Source organism: Aethalodelphis obliquidens, unplaced genomic scaffold, assembly GCF_003676395.1.
Source record: "Aethalodelphis obliquidens isolate GAN/ISIS:26980383/991018 unplaced genomic scaffold, ASM367639v1 scaffold5, whole genome shotgun sequence".
Taxonomy (NCBI): domain Eukaryota; kingdom Metazoa; phylum Chordata; class Mammalia; order Artiodactyla; family Delphinidae; genus Aethalodelphis; species Aethalodelphis obliquidens.
This window is the reverse complement of record NW_020837949.1, coordinates 27,093,268-27,113,357: the sequence shown is the minus strand read 5'-3', so window position 1 is coordinate 27,113,357 and position 20,090 is coordinate 27,093,268. Positions and strand designations below refer to the sequence as shown.

Sequence of the window (20,090 nt, the reverse complement as noted above, 5' to 3'; positions counted from 1 at the left end):
TGATTTTGGATCATTGTCTTTCCATTTTTATTGTCTCCACGTATTTTTTTTTATTTCCTCTTTGATTTATTCAGTGACCCATGTTTAGCAGCATATTATTTAACCTCCAAATGTTTTTACTTTTTGTAGTTTTTTTTCTTGCAGTTAATTTCTAGTCTCATAGCATTGTGGTTGGAAAAGATGCTTGATATGATTTCAATATTCTTAAATTTATTGAGACTTGGTATTAACCTTCATAAAAATAAAGAGAGTTAGGGCTTTGCTCTGGAAGAGGCTTTGGCTTATGGAAATGTTACAGCTGGTTTGATCTTCTATCTAGACCACTCAAATTCTCTCCATATCAGCAATAGGGCTGTTTCATTTTCTTAGCACTCATGTGTTCACTGAAGTAGCACTTTTAATTTCCTTCAAGAACTTTTCCTTTGCATTTACAAGTTGACTAACTATTTAGTGCAAGAGGCTTAACTTCTGGCCTATTTCAGCTTTCAACAAGCCTTCCTCACTAAGTTTAATCATTTCTAGCTTTAAATTCTCCAATTTAAAGGGAGAGGTGTGCAACTCTTCCTTTCACTTGAACTCTTAGAGGCTGTTGTAGGGTTATTAATTGGCCTAATCTCAATAATGTTGTGTCTCAGGGGATAGGGAAACCTGAGGAGAGGGAGAGAGTTGGAAGTACCACCAGTTGGTGGAGCAGTCAGGACACACACACGTCAATTAAGTCCGCTGTTTTATGCGGGTGAGGTCCATGGTGCCCCAAAACAATTACAATAGTAACATCAAAGATCAGTGACCACAGATCACTGTAACAAATATAACAATAACGAAAAAGCCTGAAACATTCCAAGAATTACCAAAATGTGACACAGACACACAAAGGGAGCAAATACTCTTGGAAAAATTGTGCCAACAGACTTGCTCAATGCAGGGTTGTCACAACCTTCAATTTGTAAAAAAAAAAAAAAAAAAGAAAGAAAAGAAAAAGAGAAAAGAAAAAGAACACACACACAGTATCTGCAAAGCTCAGTAAAGTGAAGTGCAATAAGACATGGTATACTTGCACATAGCATATCATTCCATTTATGTGACACTCTAGGTTAGGTATAACTATAGAAATAAAATTCTGATCAGTGTTTGCCAAGGGTTAGGTAGCCAGGGGAAGGGCTGATTACAAAGTAGCAGCATGAGGGAATTTGGGGGAGGTGATAAGACTATTTTTTATCTTGATTGTGCTGTTGGCTGTTGATTATATGACTCTGAATTTGTCCAAACTCACCAAAAGGATTGAATTTTACCAAAGGTAAATTTAAAAAGTGAATAAAATGATACAATGTTATATGAATGTGTAGAATATTAAATTCTATTATACTACTGCAAGCATATAAAAACTGAGTAAGTCTATAGAAGACTAAAAGGTAGCTTGGAAAAATGAAACAACGATTTGAATAAGAAATAATTCAATGGTCAACTTTTCTCTTGAACTTTTGTTATATTTTGAAATTATCTTGCAATACAGTTAAGTTTCAAAACTTCATTAAAAAGAAAGAATATAAAAAATAAACAATTTTAATTTTTCTAAAAATTTTGACTAAATATTGAGATTTTGTTTATGTTAAAAAAGCAAAATACATGTTTAGTCAGCTTCTTAAATAGATTATTAGTCTAAACATAATCACTGGAACAAAACGCTGTTTCAAATTCTTTAGTAAACCACCCCCCCCCAAAACTTTACTAAAGGTGTTTTAAATAGTTTTGCAAAGTAAGAAGGCAGTAAGGCACTTATCTTGGCTTTAGAGAGAAAAATCCCCAAAGGAGGCTAAACATGTTAGAGTTGGAAAAGGTAGTTTAATTCAAATACGTATTACATTTGAAGTTCTCGCAGGATATCTATGTGGATCTGTTCAGTAATAATTATAACTCCGTGATAAGTATTATAAAGGAACACAAACAGGTTCATGTAGAATCTCAGATATGAAGAGTTTAACTTTCTCTGAGGCCTAATGAAGGAGGGTACATGTGAATTGAGTCTTAGAAAATGAAGAGGAGTTGGCTGGGTAAAGTAGGGGACAGCATTCCAAGTGGAAGCAACAGTACATGGAAAAGCATGATGGTGTGAGAGATCATGATGTGTTCCACACACTGTAATATTCAACTGGATATTTAATCCAGAGAGTAGGAGAGAATTCAAGCTTGGAAATACAAACAGAAAAAGTTAAATGATTCATTTATCAACATAAAAAATATCATTCAAAGGAGATTTCACCAATAAGATGGTCTTCCACATGGACCCCCTAGTAAAGTATTAAAGCAAAATCTGCATATACTTCGACTTACTATAGCACGTCTTAGAATTTTGATAAAGGAATACAGGGAAGAAAAGGTAGAGTACCTTAAGGTGTCTTGCAACTTCTGGATTAAACAGAGGTGTTTTGATGTACTGAAAAAAGAGTGTTGCAATCCTTTTTCTGAGTCCTTCAAGGTTCTCATGTTTGACTCCTCTCATCATAAGGTCAACCTCCCTGTCAATCAATTCTAGAATTTCTTGAGTCAGTTTACAATCATGTTCCTGTGTAAAACACAACCATATTCAGTATAGAATTTTAAAAATCACTAGTTTTTAAAATTATCACCCAAACAAACTGAAAACTACATTCCAAAGGTAACAAAACATTGCTGACATAAATATAAGTTGGTGCCACTAATTTAGAAAAAATTTTGACGTTATCTAGTAGAACTTAAGATATGCATAATCTACAACCCAGCAATTCTACTCTTAAGTGCTTTAAAAAATGTGCACGGAGTCATCGTTCACACCAGCTCAAAATGAGAAACAACTAAATATCCATAAATAAATTGATTACATAAATAATGACGGCTTATTCATACAGTAGAGTATTACGTGATATATGGACATGAATTAACTAGAGCTATATACAGTAACAAGTTTAAATCTTACAAATTAATGTTGAGCAAATGAAGCAAGGCACAAAATAATACATACAGTCTCATTCCTTTTAAATAAAATCCAAAAATAAACAACACTACACCGTATTATTTAGAGATGTATACAGAGGTGGTAACTATGAAGAAAAATCAAGGAAATGACTACCATGAAAGTCTGTATGGTAATTACTTTTAGAGGACGAGAGGGTGAGTTGCAGATATGAAGAGAAAGGGGGACGTTGGCAATGTCCTGTTTTGGGGCCAGAGGGCAGTAACAAGATTGGTGCTTTTATATTTGCTAAACTATACACGTATATTTTATACATGTTTTCTGCATGTTTATATAATTCACAATAATCTTTAACAAAGTAATAGAAATGATGGTGACTGAATAAGAAAGCCCAAGTAAGAGTGAAGTGATTAAAGTAGAAGGATTTAGAAGTAATAAAATAGAAGTAAGTTCCTCCGACTGCCCTCCGACTACAAAAACCATAGTTTGAATGAAGGAGTCAGAGGGTAACGTCAGTAACTGTAAAATAATGCTCTTCTCTTCTTTTTAATATGTACTTGGTATGGCTAATACAAGAGTCTGCATCAGTGGTCTTTGACCCTGAGGGCACATTAGAATGACCTAGGGAAGATTTTAAAAGATTTTAACAGTGCCCTCACACTTGAGAATCTGATTTAACTGCTCTGAAATGGGGCCTAGATATCATTCCTATTCATTTATTCTCAAACTCTCTCCCTTTCTCTGTGTATCTCTTTCTCTCTTTCAAGCTCTCCAGATGATTCTAACATACACCCAGGATCAAAATTCACTGGTCTATATTAGCAACTGTCATCAAAATAATACTTATTATTTATTGAGGGCTCCCTATTTGTAAGCATTGAGACACATAAATTATATTTTTTATTTATATTCTATATACATACGTATATATAAATATATACACATATATATATGTGTATCTTCAAAGCAACTAATTTTACAGATGATGAAACTGATTTTCAGAAATATTAAATAACTAATCTACGGTTGTGCAGCCACCATAAACACAGCCAGACATCGAGTCATGCTTAAAAGCCTTAATCCTCCATCAAATACTGTTAAATAAATGTATATGTGGATATATTAGGTTAAACATATTAACACATGCACAACTTATCTTTTATGAGTCCATCCTTTCGTTTTTTTAATTAACCAGCTAATGGTCCTAATTATGTCAAGTAAGAAATATTTCTACTGTACTCTCTACCTGCACTCTCCTTTTGCCAATTTGGTCTTTCTACTGCCCTCTACAGATACCATGCTTATTTCCCACCTCTGGACCTATGGCTTCTCCCTCTCTTCCTATCTCTAGCTTCAAAGGCATAGTCACTTGACAAACATCTCTGAAAAGGCTGTCCAGAAAAAAGGCAGTCAATGCCTTATTGAGTCCATGCCTCTGCTTTCAAGATGGGCAGAAATATGAGAGACCTATGGGGACTTAGCTTCCAACAAGAACCATTTACTCAACTACTTAAAGTGCCTTAAATCAATAACTGATGAGGAAAAGGAGGTAAAAATACTTATACTAATGCTGCATTAAAATTGCTAAAAATAAAATTTTCATTAAAAAGTGTGAAAATATATAGCCAATAATTGCTGTTTTATTGAACTGAGTTGAGTACTAATCTCATGCTGTATATATCTACATTCATTGCAAAGGTAAGGATACATCTACATTTAGAATATTCATTGTGTTATATTTACTTTTGTATGTGTCATAATATATAGTTTGAGAACTTGTAGATAAATGTTAATGCATAAACCATATCCTCCCCCAATTATACCCAAACAATATAGTTGTTCACAAAATAAAATTCATATATATAGACATTTATTATCTTTATAATTACTTAATACAAACCATCTTGTTTATTTTAGTATTCAATTTTTTTATTGATAGTGGTAGTGATACCCAAAAACTAAGAGAAACTAACGTACCTTTACAATATGTTTGAGTGTTAACAGCACATCCAGTCTCTCATCTTGAGAGAGATTTTTCAGCACAATGCAGTTATAGATGTTTTGCAGCTCTCTGGCTCTGATGGTGAATTGTGTATCCATCTCAATTATTTTGCCATCAAATCTTCTCCATAGCTTTGGAGCTGAACACTTAAAAATAATGTTTATAATTATCAGTTAATTAAAAGTTCAAAAATAATTTTGTTCCTTCTACTATAAGTTAACCTTATTATCATGTGCTTTATGGAATAAAACTATCACTAAAACTTAAGAAAATTATTTGAAGAATTTGTAGACCATGGGAAAGTAAAACAATTTAGGACAAAAAATATGAGAGAGCTTTAGTCTGCAGAAGTACAAACACTTCCTCAGGATTCAGAATTTGCTACTAATTTGTACTAACTAGTATGATGGTTAGCTTGATGGATTTATGAAATAATCCCTGGGGAACAAAGCATGCTATTTAGAATGCTAAAAAAATTATCTACTTGGTTCAGTTATACTGAGTTGTATGAATGTGTCTTGATCATGCCTTGCCAATTGAGAACAACCCTTGTGGAACAATGATTACAATCCTCAAGGCATTAGACCTACAGATATAGCAATATGGGACTCAGTTACAGTTCTGTTTCCTATAAAAATAAATCTATAACAAGTTCACAGTTCTTCACAAAGCAGATGTCCATAGGGAAACAGCTGTATTTAGCTATTTTAGCAGTGCTGTGGCCCCTGCCTCCCTGACAATGGCTAAGATTCTCACTTCCTACTTCCAAATCTAGCTTGGTGCCTCCCAACATAGCCCGTCTCCTGAACTGAGGGTCAAAGATGGAGCTAACTTGCCCTGAAGCTCATGTGAGGAGTCCCAGGCTAAGAATTCAGAGAGAGGAAATGGAGTGAGTCCTCCACTGACTCAGGACCACAACAAAATATTTAAAGACTATGTTTGCCAATGCTTTTGTTCCCTCCTACTCAAACTACTGAGACTTTAAGATGCATTGACCTAGAAAGAGCACAGTGAAAATTCACTGACTCTTCTACTTTAAGGTATAAAGCTGCTCAGTTTCTTTCCCTGATTATAATCTATCAAAAAGGAGGCTATGTTGATCACAATTTCTAACTGTCCAAATGCTGCATTTTTGTAGACTGATTGGTAATTGCTTTGGAGACCTGTAGTCCAATTTATGCCATACTTGCAAGCATTTAAATCTTAGATTTGATATAATTTAAAGTTTAAATAGAAGCCCATGTATCAAAATAAATCATCAGGAATGTAGAATAGCCAAATAGAGAAACCATTTAAGGCTGTATTTAGTATGACAGTAGTATGAATTTTTAGTTACAGCCTCAATTTACCTTTAATTTTTTTACATTTCATATTAGCTAAGTTACATTGAAAACTACAAAGCTACCATTTAACAACTATATTTGATATGTTTTCAAAGTAATGGCATCATTTTCTGATCAAAGGTAAAATGAATGTTGTGCAGAGCTAGGAATCTCCATCAGAAACTTTAGATTCTCAGTTCTAGTTTTAATCTAGCAAATGAGAAGCTGCAGCCCTATGATTAATTTCTATTTTTAAGCCATAAATCTAATATTAAATAATATACAGTTAATTAGCAGATTGATAAAATTAATAAAATTTATTAAGGATTACAAAAGGGAAATAGCTCAATAAGAAAATATTTTATGATTTAATTATTATCACTTAGAAATTTTAAAAATATATTGTTTTAAATGGTTACAGCCTTGTTTGGGGTAGGCCTCAGAGTGTTACTGAAATCTAATGTTTGCTGCAAAGCTCTTTTTAAAGTCTTTAAGGAATAAGCAATCTTAGGCTAAGTTTCATATAGCAATATTCTAAAGTCTAAAGCCTTAATCTTTGCACACAGTTTTCCTCAGGGTGGCTCTATTAAATGTAATTTCCCTTCTTCCAGTAATGTGATCAATACCTTTAGCTCTTCAGGCTGATAAGTTATTTCATTTGTAATAATCCAAGTACAATAACCTTTTAATGAAATGCTTAGTCCATCTACTTTATTGTGGTTTTTTTCAGCTGCTGTATTGATTTAACTCTACCTTCCCTCCAAGTTTTTAGCCCCATCTAAGACACTGTGATATAGTAATACCTTGGATTTTTTCCAAATATATTTAACATCCAAATTGTTTCTACCCTTTGATTTTTAACTTAAATCCTAACTTTTCTATAAAGATTCCTAACTACTATGGTTTGAAACCACTGAAATCACTATTATCTGTCCTATTGTACATGTAAACACACACACACACACACACACACACACACACAGTATGCAATGGGGCAATGCAATTTGTTCTATAATTACAACTCTATTTCTCCTTACAGGTTATAAGAAATAAATTTCTTATGTAGTTTTATATATTTCACAGGGCCTACAGTATTCATTCATTCATGCAATAAGTATTTATTGTGTTTACTATAAACTGGTCAGTGTACTAGGTAGCAAGTAGATAAATTCTAATTTCATGAACTCTTAAATCTAAGAGCATAGAAAGATTAATAAATAATTAAAAGTTGATTATGCTTGATGATGCAGGTAAACAGGTAACTATAGTTTGATATGAAGCACTTAACTGGTGAAAAGAAAATAATATCTAAGATAAAACCTGAAGAATAACTAGGAGTTAGCCAGATTAAAGGAAACTGAGTGATATAATCAAAGATTCCTAGATTTGAAGTTTGAGTTCCCTAGTGTAAGCACTGAAATGACATTTAAAAAATCTGTTTGGCAAAGTTGTTTTTATATTTGGATTTATTTCTGCCAACACTGATAACCTGGTCTTCAAGTCTAAGCTTCTCTGATTGCAGGCCTTAAGGTATTTCTTTTATTCTGATGCAGGAAAATGTCAACTTTGCTTATTTCTCTTTCTATGTCTTTTTTTCTTTGAATGCTTTGACTACAATAAGAGATGTACAACAATCATGTTCTTAAATTGCTTTAGAAAACAGGAGCATAATAAATTCCACTTAGCTGCCAACAAATGAAACAGCATAGACTCTGGAGGAGAGGAACAGAAGAACAGCAGGAAGACACATTTTGAGGAAGGGAAGGTGGAGAGATAAAAACCTTGAGAGCAGCAAGCTTCCACAAAAGAGAAGAAATGGCTGCACTGTGAGAGACGGTCTTTTCTTTCTCCTAAATTAATACTCTAGACCCTCAGGGGACAAATTAAGAATAACACTAACCCCCCAGAGCTACTGAGTAGTGATCAACTTTTCTTTTACACAGCAAAGTGGTTTTGTCCGTCCATAGAGGACACCCCTGTGTACTGTGGTACTCAGAGAGAGGCAAGAGCTGGTTGCATTTTTCTATCCCATTACCTGTTGGCCACCTGAGTAAGGAGAAAAAAAATTAAATGACACAGCTAAAGTAGATTGCAGTTTTTTAGCTTGTGATTGTGAGAAGTGGTGTGTAAATCAAAGAAAATCAAAGAAATAAATGGCCTTGACTCTAGGGAAAACCTCTTGCAGAAATTCAAATTGTCTCTTTACACAGTTTGGGTAAGCAGTACCCAAGATATATTAGAAACTGACTGATGATTTTTCATTCAAATTTCTTGACCTGAATTTCTTCACCTCTGTCAATTTGTGAGTTTTTAACATTTGACAACCTGTGGATGTCAATGTTTGATGTGATAAAATTACAAATTTTTTAACTAATGCTTCAAAAATCTTTTAACTTTTTATGGAGAATGAAGGCTTAGTATAGAGTCCCTAATAACTGATTAGTTCAGTGCTTTTATTGGACTAATTTAAAATAGTAATCATTTACTACTCAGAGAAATTCTGTGTCCAGGATAAGAAGATAAAAAATAAAATATTAGTTCAATACACTACATAATACTTAGACACACTGAAATTAAACTAAAACCAAACCATAAAATTTTATTTTCCAGAGTTATTTCCAAATTATGGGAAAGTAAATATTCTCTTTACATATCTATATGTTATGGTGCTAAATGTGGATCTTAAAATCCGCATCATGGCCCTGGTTGTTAGCGTTAACATTTGAAAAAACTCTGACCTTATCTAGCCTCAGGGATTACTTATAAGCTGTTTTTTCTTAGCAATCAAAAAAACTGTAGAATAAGTTACTTCAAGTTTCATGAAATCAACACTGACTCCTCCTGAATATTTATTGGAGACAATGCTAGGCATGGGTAGGGTGGGATAGGCATAAAACGGAATAGAACTGGTATAACTATTTACAACAAAAGACTATAAAATCTACCTTAACTGTTTTCTATGATGTTTATCATGGCACCATATACAAAAAGGTGATTTAAATGACTTTGTATTAGAATAACAAAGATTTCACAATTTACTATAACAGGTTAAAAGCAGGTCAAAAGTCACCGTTGGTCAATATTTTTAAAGAATGGACTAATTAGGGTACGTAATGGACTGGGGATTGACCTCAAGTGCAGCTGTTCCATTCCGTGGTTGTGTTTTGTCTTGCCCTGTATAACACTTTGGTCAAAACTGAGGTAAAATTCTCTTGTATCAGCTAAAATGTCCATTTCCTCTAAGTCTTAGCCTGGGGATTGGTGAGATTAACTGGTTTATCAGCTGGGGTGACTACAGGTTCAGAACCCCAATTCTAAAACCTATGACCCACACAAAAACCTATGACCCACAAAAAAGCCTTTCCCTTGATTTCTACAAGTTTTTGTGGCTAACTTTTCCATCCTTCCTGTCATCTTCTGATCCTGCATCTTTGTGTGCTGCCCTGAATCAGTCATTAAGGCCCAGTCATTTCTCTTGCTCCTTTTCCTCTTATGAAAAAAAAAAAAAATCATCTTGCACTTAATATTTCAATTATTAGTGATATAATTAATGAAGTTACAAGAAGCCACATTGTGTCCCACTGCCTTCTAACTGTCCTCCCTCTACTCTCTCTCCTGGCAACACTCGAAAACCTCCGTTTTCCTGGGATAGAGCAATTCTTCCCATACTCAGGATCCTTTAGGGTCTCAGGTTCTACCCCAAAACGTATCAAAGTATTTACCAAAAAAAAAAAAATCTTCCTTCCTCACAGGAATTCTCATGAACAAAATCTCCCCATCTCATCTTTTTTGGTGACATTTAAAGAACTTCTTACAAAGTTATACTTCATGACAGAGAGTAATCGTCATCAACTGGCTCCAGAGGCGCTTTTATATGTTGGGACTTGATCTACCTTTGGACTCTCTATAATTTAAAACATGTTTAGGGACAATGCTAGACATGAAGCTGGAGGTTGGGGGGTGGGGTGCGGGGTGTGCAGGCATAATGAAGAATAGACATTGTATAAGTATTTACAACAAGAATTTAAAATCGCTTACAGGAAACAAAGCAGCAGATGAAGCACAAGCAGGAAGTCCTGTACAAGGTTCAGCCTTAAATAAGGAAGGTAAGTACCACCCATCTTCCCTGTCCATTGGCACCTGAGAGGCCTCCAGCTCTTTCTTGTGCCCTGGGTCCATGCTGTCCTCTTAAGGTTAACAATCAGACACATAAGGAACACAGTTCCCAGTGATGAAGCTGGATTCAACATAGAGCAACTTGCTAAAGGAATAAGTTTAGTTCAAAATATGACTCTGGAGAAGTATGAATATTATGGCTTCCATACAGTAGAACTCAGCTATTCTAGAATGAAGATATTCAAGAATTTGAAATGATAGTATCTACACTGCGTATTTTCTCATAGTACCTGAAATATAAAATTACAAATCATTGGGGCTTCCTTGGTGGGGCAGTGGTTAAGAATCCACCTGCCAATGCAGGGGATATGGGTTCAAGCCGTGGTCCGGGAAGATCTCACATGCCACAGAGCAGCTAAGCCCGTGTGCCACAACTGCTGAGCCTGTGCTCTAGAGCCCACGAGCCACAATTAGAGGAGCCCGCACATCACACTACTAAAGCCTGTGCTCCGCAACAAGAGAAGCCACTGCAATGAGAAGCCCGCACACCGCAACGGAGAGTAGCCCCAGCTCGCCACCCGCGCACAGCAACAAAGACCCAATGCAACCAAAAATAAATAAATAAAATAGATTTTTTAAAAAAAATTACAAACCATTATTTATTTCTCTTATTTTTCCTCCCTACCTTCCTCCACAAGCACTTATTGATACTCTGTGATGAGCACTGAGCTAGGATATGAGGCTATGCAGATAAAAGATGGCTCTTGCCTTAAGAAACTCAGAATCTAGGAAGGATTCAGACATGTAAACAGATATAATAAAAACTGACCACAATGTACTAAGACAAAAATGAAACAGTCTTATGAAGGTATATAGTACAGGCTAAAGTAGGAGGATCAGTGATCCTTCCCAGAAGAAGGGACATCTGAGCTTGTTTTGAAGGGTGACTACTTGGTTACTGAAGAAGGAAGGAAAGGATGTTCCATGTAGAGGCCACAGCAGATGCAAAGGCATTGAGAGCATGTGGTCTTTCTGTGAACGTGCAAGTAACTGAGCGTAGCTGAAACAGTATGGCTGTAGTGTGCAAGCAGAGATGATAAACAACTGTGGGATGGGTCAGGTGTGCCAAGAATTGACTATAAAAGTCCTTGTTCCTTGAGGGCAACAAGGAGGGCCAGGGGCAGAGTTGTGCTGAATGAGGTCCCTGTGGCAACAATACGGATGATGGAGGAGGGAATTAAGAAGTGAGACTGGAGGTCGAAAGCCTCATTTGGGGACATAAAGTAATCCAGATGGGAAGGAAATCCAGATCCAATTAAATCAGTGTCAAGCTTACACACACAAGGCGAGACCTGTCTCATGACAGCCTCTCAGAGGAGATAGGGAAGCAGGAGAGGGGAGCTGTTCCATAACATCTCAGAAGCTTCCCATCCTCTCCAGTGCCAGCAGGATCACAAGGCATTCCACCAAGACTCAGATTAGCTGTGGTTCAAGTCTTTGTTTACATGGCGTATTTGGATACACGCAAGGTCATCAAGGTGCATGGCAGAGCCACTTCCCTGTAGGCAGTGGTAGTGAGTTTGGAAAGGAAGAAGTAAAGAACTGAGGAGATTATTAAAGTAATAGAACAGACAGTTTGGTGGCTAAGTGGGACGTCAAGAACAATGCCCAGGTTTCTGTCTGAAGCAACTTAAGTAGATGATGAAACATTCACAGAAGATAAATTATGCGAGTGTTACAGAAGAGGATCAGTTTGGAGGTGAGGGGTCAAGGAAAGGTAAGATGATATGACTCAGGGGTTGACATGTCAACTTGAGGTTTACTCTGGGGACATCCAAAGAGCAATGATAGTAGGCAATTCAGGATGTGATTTGGAAGCTCCTAGGAGAGGTCTGGCCTGGAACTGTAGGGAGTTCCAGGATGCAGGCAGTAGTTAAAACCACAAGAAAAATTGAGATCAAACAGGAGAGCGTATAAGTAAGGTGAGTGGGGGGCATTTATAGTATCAAAAAATATGGTTTTTAAGAACAAATGTTCTCAAATAACAAGAATCATACAACCAGAATCACTACACGAGAATATCTTGAAGAACTCCATCCCTTTTCTTCTGGTGGCTGGATTGGCTTTTAATTGTTTGGAAAGATCAAGTTTATAAAAGGAAATTGGTCACTATGGAAACAGGCTATTCAATATCAAGCAGGCAGTTTCACCACAAAAGGGTAATTACTTTAGTTTTTCCCTTAATTGTATGTTTTCATGGTTTTCAATAATCATATATCCTTTGGGTCAGAAATTTCTAGTCACTTAATGAGCTGGTGAACAAAAGCAGAAACACTAGTCTATAGCTATTTCCCCCAGGTTGCTTACTATGGGGCACTGCAGATCCAGACATTTTGTGACTTCAATACTCTACATTTTATCAGGGTGTGCAATTCATCTAATTTCTATAGCCAGCCTAAGTCTAAATGAACAGAGTCACAAAGGTGGTGTCTCCATTTTTCCCTTCATAGCTCTTTTCTTAAGAACACGTTAATTTTATGTGACTTGTCAATCGTTATTCTAGGCTGCAGTGAAAATCTAAAGCTGTATAAGAAGAAAGAAAAATATATACAAAATTTAAATAAATATGTCATCAAAATACTAAACAAAATTCACACAAATTCTTACAATGTAAGTCTCTTCTTTAGTTCATTATTCTATGTTTTTAAATTCAGGATACATTCATATTTAAATAATTGTTACTTCAATAACCTTATCCAAAAAAGCTTGCATCGACGCTTCCTGGTTAGCCGTATAAGCGATGTATCTATGTCTCCCAATGGAAGCAATTATCTGGGTCTCTTTTTCCAGGAGTTCACACAAAGCAGCTTTCCTTTCAGCTCCAGTGAAAGACTGGTTAATGCGTGCAAGTTCTTCTTGCCTCCAGACTAGAGGAATAACATAAAAGACTCTTGAGTTTTTAAAATCCCACATCTTTACAGAACATTTTTTACTATCACCTCCAGACAAGTGTATTTTATTTTTATAACAATCTAAATAAAATTATATTATGAATAGAATCATTCATATTGTACACCTGATATATGAAAAAAATAGGATGAAATGAAAGCTGAGAGATGTAAAGCAATAAAAGTAGAGTCAAACTAACAGAAGCTGTAAGACATCAGTACAGATCATGTCAAATTATGCCTCCAAGTAAGCATGCACACCCCCCAGTACTGGAACAAATATGGCTTGGATTTGTGGCAGCCATGAACGTGTCCTGCTCAGATCTCCCTCCAAGAGAGTACCTGTAGCTAGGAGTACAGGTGGCTGACAGTACCAGCTATAGCACTTCGGATCTGCCGCCATATTGGAGCAGAGGCCACACTTTTCCCACACTTACTCCCAGTCAATGAGTAAGAACCATGGGAGAAGCAGGGCCTGGCCATGTCTGCCCAATAGTGGTCTCTTCTGTGGTCAATCAGAGCTGACCGTCAGGCCGGCTCAGACTTCCTCAGAACTCTACCTGTTTGAAGATATCCATCCCTCGTCCTCATTCCTTCCCTCTCTGCTTTCACAGGTGTCAACCTACATCTCAATCTGAAGACTTTCTTTGCCTTTCCCTGCTCTCTCTTCCCTGTATCTTTCACTTCAAACTCCATCTTGGTGTCTGCTTCCCCCAGTACCCAAATTGACAGTTTTATGTAGAAATGTTGACTTCAATTGTTTTCTTCATTATTAGCACTTTTAGAACGATTTTCCATTTCTTTACAAAACCCTAATTATATCAGCAAATGTTATAAAGTAATTACATTTACACTTTACTCAAACCAATGAATTAAGTTAGAATAATATCTACAATATTTTAAAGTGTTGGTTACTATCAACAAAGACTGTGTTGCACATTACTATATATAAAACAGATGATCAACAAGGACCTACAGTATAGCATAGGGAACTCTACTCAGTACTCTGTAATAACTTATATGGGAAAAGAATCTGAAAAAGAATATATATATGTATATGTATAACTAAATCACTTTGCTGTACACCTGAAACTAACACAACATTGTAAATCAACTATACGCCAATATAAAATAAAAATTAAAAATAGAATGTGTTGCATGAGATACATCCTAAAACAAAACCATAAAATGCCAAAGAATAGTACTTTTATAAACTCACTTTACCTAAAGATTACACCATATTCTCAAAATTAACCTCAGAAAATACAGAGTGCAAGATCCTATCCCAAACTTAAATAAATCAAAGTGGCTGGGCTCAGAACTTTTTATTTTAACAAGTGTTCCATTCAATTCTCATACATGTTAAATTTGGGGAAGAAAACTGTTTTATATCCCATATTTCAAAAGTGTCAAACTTATTTATATTAAAGGAAAAATAATGTTGGAAAGAACCTTAGATTTTAAACAGTTCAACACCCCTCCCCATCTCCCAGCAGCTTGGACAGGTTTAATTTGCTCACCCTGGTCCTGGTCCTAGTCTGTGAGGCTAAACAGTCAGTCTATTCTTTGCACCGCATGGCATCGAAGACAGCTGTCACAGTCCACTTAGGCTTTCTCTTTTCCAGACAAAAACACTTCCCTTTCTTAAATTGCATATTATTTGACATAATTTCATGTCCTATCCAGGCCTAGTTCCTCTTTAATATATGGCATACCAAATTTCTGACAAGATGGAGGTTTATATACAGGCTGTTAACTCCAACTCCTCTCTCCTAAGTTCTTCTAGAAATGATACAGGAAACATGAAATGGGGGAGGAGAGGGAGAGACCGGAAGCAGTACTGAAAATCAGAGAGAGGTGTGATCCATGTGATAGAAATCTCAGGGCAATTTCCGTAAGACACAGTGCTGATTCAACTGGAAGACACTCAAGGAGGCACAAATGTCGTCCCCCAAACTGCTGTTGTTTCATCTCAGAAAATGGACCCTCTAGCAGAAGGTAGTAAACCTTAACTCAGGACTCAGAACTAGAGAAAACGGTAGGCTATGAATCCATTTGATAGTTTACCTGTTTTAAGAACGTCTTTGAAAAACTTTAAGAAGGAATAAAAAAAGAATGCTTACATTTCAAATCATTGCAGAAAAGAGTAACAATCATAAATGTGCAGAAAAAGACAAAAAAATTAGAAATAAAAAGCATAAAGCAAGATGAGAGAAGCAAAATCAGGCATAATCATTATACTGAAAAATATGAAATGGTTCGATTTTTTTGACTGAAAATAAAATATTATGGTTTTTTAAAAATTCAATGACATGATGTTTTTGGAAGGCACAAAGTGATGCCAAAGACTAAGGTTAAACATAAAAGGATGGTAAATATGAACAACAAAAAAGACAGATACAGGGCTTCCCGGGTGGCGCAGTGGTTGAGAGTCCGCCTGCCGATGCAGGGGACACGGGTTCATGCCCCGGTCCGGGAAGATCCCACATGCTGCAGAGCGGCTAGGCCTGTGAGCCATGGCCGCTGAGCCTGCGCATCTGGAGCCTGTGCTCCGCAACGGGAGAGGCCACAACAGTGAGAGGCCTGCGTACCGCAAAAAAAAAAAAAAAAAAAAAAAAAAAGACAGATACAGCAATATTAATATATTGAAAATAGGGGGGAAAACACTCAAAATTCATCCCTTGGGATAGAAGATAATTTTATGATGAAAGGTATGACTCTCATGAATATTTACACTGAAAATCACATCCCATCAAGCTATAAAAAGCAAAACTTGTATCAGTTATAAATACTACTGTAGTGAGTATATTTTATATTATATAAACGTAAATAAAATACAAATGAGTTAATCTATGACAGTCAAGTAAAGAAGAATTAAAAACAAAAAATATCTGACACAGTATGATTAACCAATTTAAATTAATTAATATACATCAAGCTCTGAACACCAAAGTCTGAAAATATATCTTATTTTCGAAGTTCTATGAAGCATTTATATAAAGTTATATAAATTCTAGGAGTAGGAATGGAAGAAAACATAAATCCCCCAAATCAGAAACATCGAAAACTGCATTTTTTGACACAGTACAATTCAACTACAATTAATAACAAAAGTTTAAAAAAGAAATATATTCCCATCTGCTTGGAAATGTAAGCAATACTATCAAAAATAACATTTTAATCAAATAAGAAGTAAAAGGTATGAGTGTCAACAATTAAAGAAAGAAAAATAAAAGCACTACATATCAAAATGCATAGGATGAAACAAAAATTGCAGTAAGGTCAATTTGGGGGAATTTTTACATAAGTAAGCCTCATATTTAAATCAGGCACCTGAAAAGTGTGTATTGGGGCAGGGAGCCGGGCAGAGTTATAAAAAGATGTAATGTATGTGACAGTTAATCACAAGCCTCCTCTGGAAGGTCATGTCTTCTGGGCACACCTCCCATTCTCCATGAATACTGAAAGGTAACAGTATGGCTTTGATCCCCTGGGACATACATTTGGACTGTGAACCTGAACTCATTTGAGCCATATTTGTTTTCTGCTCTTCACAGAACATGGAAGCAAAACAAAAGTAGAAACAGTGACCTACTGTTCTTTATTCTGAACAAACAATTCCAAAAAGTCACTCTAGTCTTTGACATTCATCACAATTCTTTTCAATGTGAACTTATTAGGTGCTTTACTACTGGAAAGCCATATTTACTTCATTAGCCATGTAATTCTTTCCTTTTATGTAGAGACGATTTATTACTTTATTGTCAGAATGATGAAGCTTCAGAGTCTCATGAACTACACTCTGGCCATAGAATCAAGCCTATTTTTTATCTGAACTTCAAAAATCCTAGTTCCCTGATCTGGTTATTATATCAATACTTGTCAAAATCCTATCACTTCTTCGCCAATTCAAAATACTCAACTACAATTTTTGAGCAATTGTTATCTGAAAGAACTCTATAAAGTTTGATGGTACATACAAAAGTGAGAAAGACATAATGCCTTCTTGAAGGAGCAAACGTGTCTCTGCCTCTCCCTAGTTGGATAGACTGTAAAATCCTTCCACTGGGACAGAATTTTTGTTTGTCATTACATTTATCTTTACCCAAAAGCCTGACATTTTTCACCATTAGTTTTAAAGACTTCCTTTGGGTAAATCAACTCTTGACATAAGATTACTTCCTCTTATCTTCTATTAGATATGATTCAATCAAGTAAAATGTATTCTTCTGTTGTTATATTCCAGGCATGATTACTCTCTCATTGTGTTGCAGGGATATTTCAGAATATATTACATTTATATATAATTTATATAATTAGAAATATTTTCCTTCTTCTATTAAAATTTCAAGTTTACTTTAATACTAGTCCCTGCATCGAAAGGTAAATATCTCAAGTCATGTTGTTTCTGGCCCTCCTCTGTTATAACCACTGCCTTTCATGATATCTAGTTTTATAATTTTATCATATTATTTCTTCCTCCTCTCAAATTTCAATTTGAAATCATCCTGATCAGGTCAAGGACTTGTCACTTGTGTTCTTTATAAGAATCCCATTCTGTCTCTTACCAGGAATACATTATTCAGATACTGTACAGTTTGGTCTATTCGAAAAGAGGATTTGTAAATTTAAAAGCTAAATTGTGTTCAGCAAAAGGATTGTAAATTTAAGGGCTAAATTATGTTATGAAAGTCCAGAAAGTCCATGATTGATGAGCTTATCATTTAAGAGTAGTTTTACCAACCAAAAAGCTTTAAAACTTTGACAATATCCATATACTAAAAGGCAGTATATGAATAAAGAGGAAGATTGCTTGCTTGTGGAAATAATAACTGAGAATATTTACCTCATGGGATTATATGGATGTCCCCAGAAAGCAAATAAATCTGAATGATATTAGTAAGCGTATTTTACTTCCCAGTTTTACATTAGAAACCTTTGGGACCAGTAATAAATTTAGGCCACTAGGATATTTAAGCTATTCTGCCAACCTCAAAAAGCAATATACTGATCTGCTAGATTAATCCTTAAGTCCTGGGTGAATCTGGAGCTATACATATGTGTATTCAAATACAGTTATATCCATATATATTCAGATTTTGTATTTTGCTTAAATTATTAGTATGACTTTTAAAAAGGAAACAACCCAATGAAGCTAATTAGAAATATGAAAATAATGGACCTTAATTCCAATAAAATTCTCCATTAGATGAACAAACTCCCTGTAAATCTACAGTAAAGGATATAACATGGCATCAGAAAAATACCATGACCCACTACTAATAAGGAATAGAAAAACACAGACACCAGGAACAGCTATATAAAACTGATTTTATAACTGATTTGACAGTTTCCAGAACTATACAGAGAAGACATTGAGAAAAATGAGAGATTCTTCCTGCTTTCATAAAATATATGCTCCCTGGGAATGATAATAAAAGCAAACAAAAAAATTTGGAATCCTACATTAGTTTGCTAGGGCTGTCATTGCAAAGTACCAGACTGGGAGGCTTAAATAACAGAAATTTATTTCCTCACAGTTCTGAAGGATGGAAGTTCAAGATCAAGGTGATAGCAGGATTAGTTTCTCCTGAGGGCCTCTATCCTGGGCTTATAAAGAGCCACCTTCCTCCACTGTCTTCACATGACCTTCTCTCTGTGCATGTCTGTGTCCTAATCTCCTCTTCTTATAAGGATACCAGTCATACGGGACTAGGGTCCCATATGAGCTCACTTTTTCTTCATTAGTTCTTTAAAGGCCCTATCTCCAAATACAGTCACATTCTGAGGTACTGGATGTTAGAACTTCAACATCTGAATTTGGGGGGAACATAATTCAGCCCATAACAGATGTCAATAACCTCCAATATTTTTAAAGAAAAAGATATGAAAGCAACCGGTTCCTTTCAAAGAATACATTTATCTTATAACCTTAACTTACATTCTTGAACAAATTACCTAATTTCCAGGGTCTGAAGTTCAATTATAAAATGAAAGGATAGCACTAAAATATAAAGTCCATACACATTTTAAAATTTCTGAGATCTAATAAACTTGCTATTTCCAAACAAGAAACAGCAGAACATACAATATTTTGTCTGTCACTGGCAGTTTATACGCATCTGCTTTTTAAAATTCTTATCACAGACTGGAAGCCTGAATGGAAAAAAACCAAGAAAGATTCAGACTGAAAGCCCAGGGCCAGATCTGTCAAAGGACTGGGGCCAGCGAGTCGCCAGAAGCTAGAAGTCAAGGGACCTTGAGATCAAGAGGTAATAATTAGAGACGAGTCAGAAAACACCATTTCCACTAGTTAAAACAAGACAAAGGGTAGAAGATTCAATTCAACAAACATTTATTAGACATAATGAACAAGGTCCTATCTGGTGTCCTAGGTACAGACATGGACAGTTAAGAGAATGGTATGCACAGAGAATAATGGGGCAAGGAAAAGAGGCTCTGAGCCTAATCCATGTTGATAAGAGACATTTCCTCAAGATAATGACTCCTATACCGAGTCTGAGATAAGAGTGACCAGTCAGATCAATGAAAGAAGTTGCCCTCAACATACTGATATAAGAAAAAAAAAAAAAAAAGACATAAAAATCAAACACTGTTGGGGCTTCCCTGGTGGTGCAGTGGTTGAAAGTCCGCCTGCCGATGCAGGGGACACGGGTTCGTGCCCCGGGCCGGGAAGATCCCACATGCCACGGAGCGGCTGGGCCCGTGAGCCATGGCCGCTGAGCCTGCGC

The 20,090-nt window shown here is 35.7% G+C and overlaps 1 protein-coding gene across 2 annotated transcripts in view; it reads right to left on the bottom strand.

The window, feature by feature from the left end:
• Nucleotides 1-20,090, bottom strand: part of IQUB (IQ motif and ubiquitin domain containing) — a 124,892-nt gene that overhangs the window by 75,698 nt on the left and 29,104 nt on the right. For both annotated transcript variants that reach the window (XM_027102063.1, XM_027102062.1), the window contains exons 8-10: nt 13,142-13,317; nt 4,928-5,098; nt 2,387-2,563 (exon numbers count right to left, since the gene is read on the bottom strand). In XM_027102063.1, the coding sequence (XP_026957864.1) occupies nt 2,387-2,563; nt 4,928-5,098; nt 13,142-13,317 (524 nt within the window). The remainder of the gene's footprint in view (nt 1-2,386; nt 2,564-4,927; nt 5,099-13,141; nt 13,318-20,090) is intronic.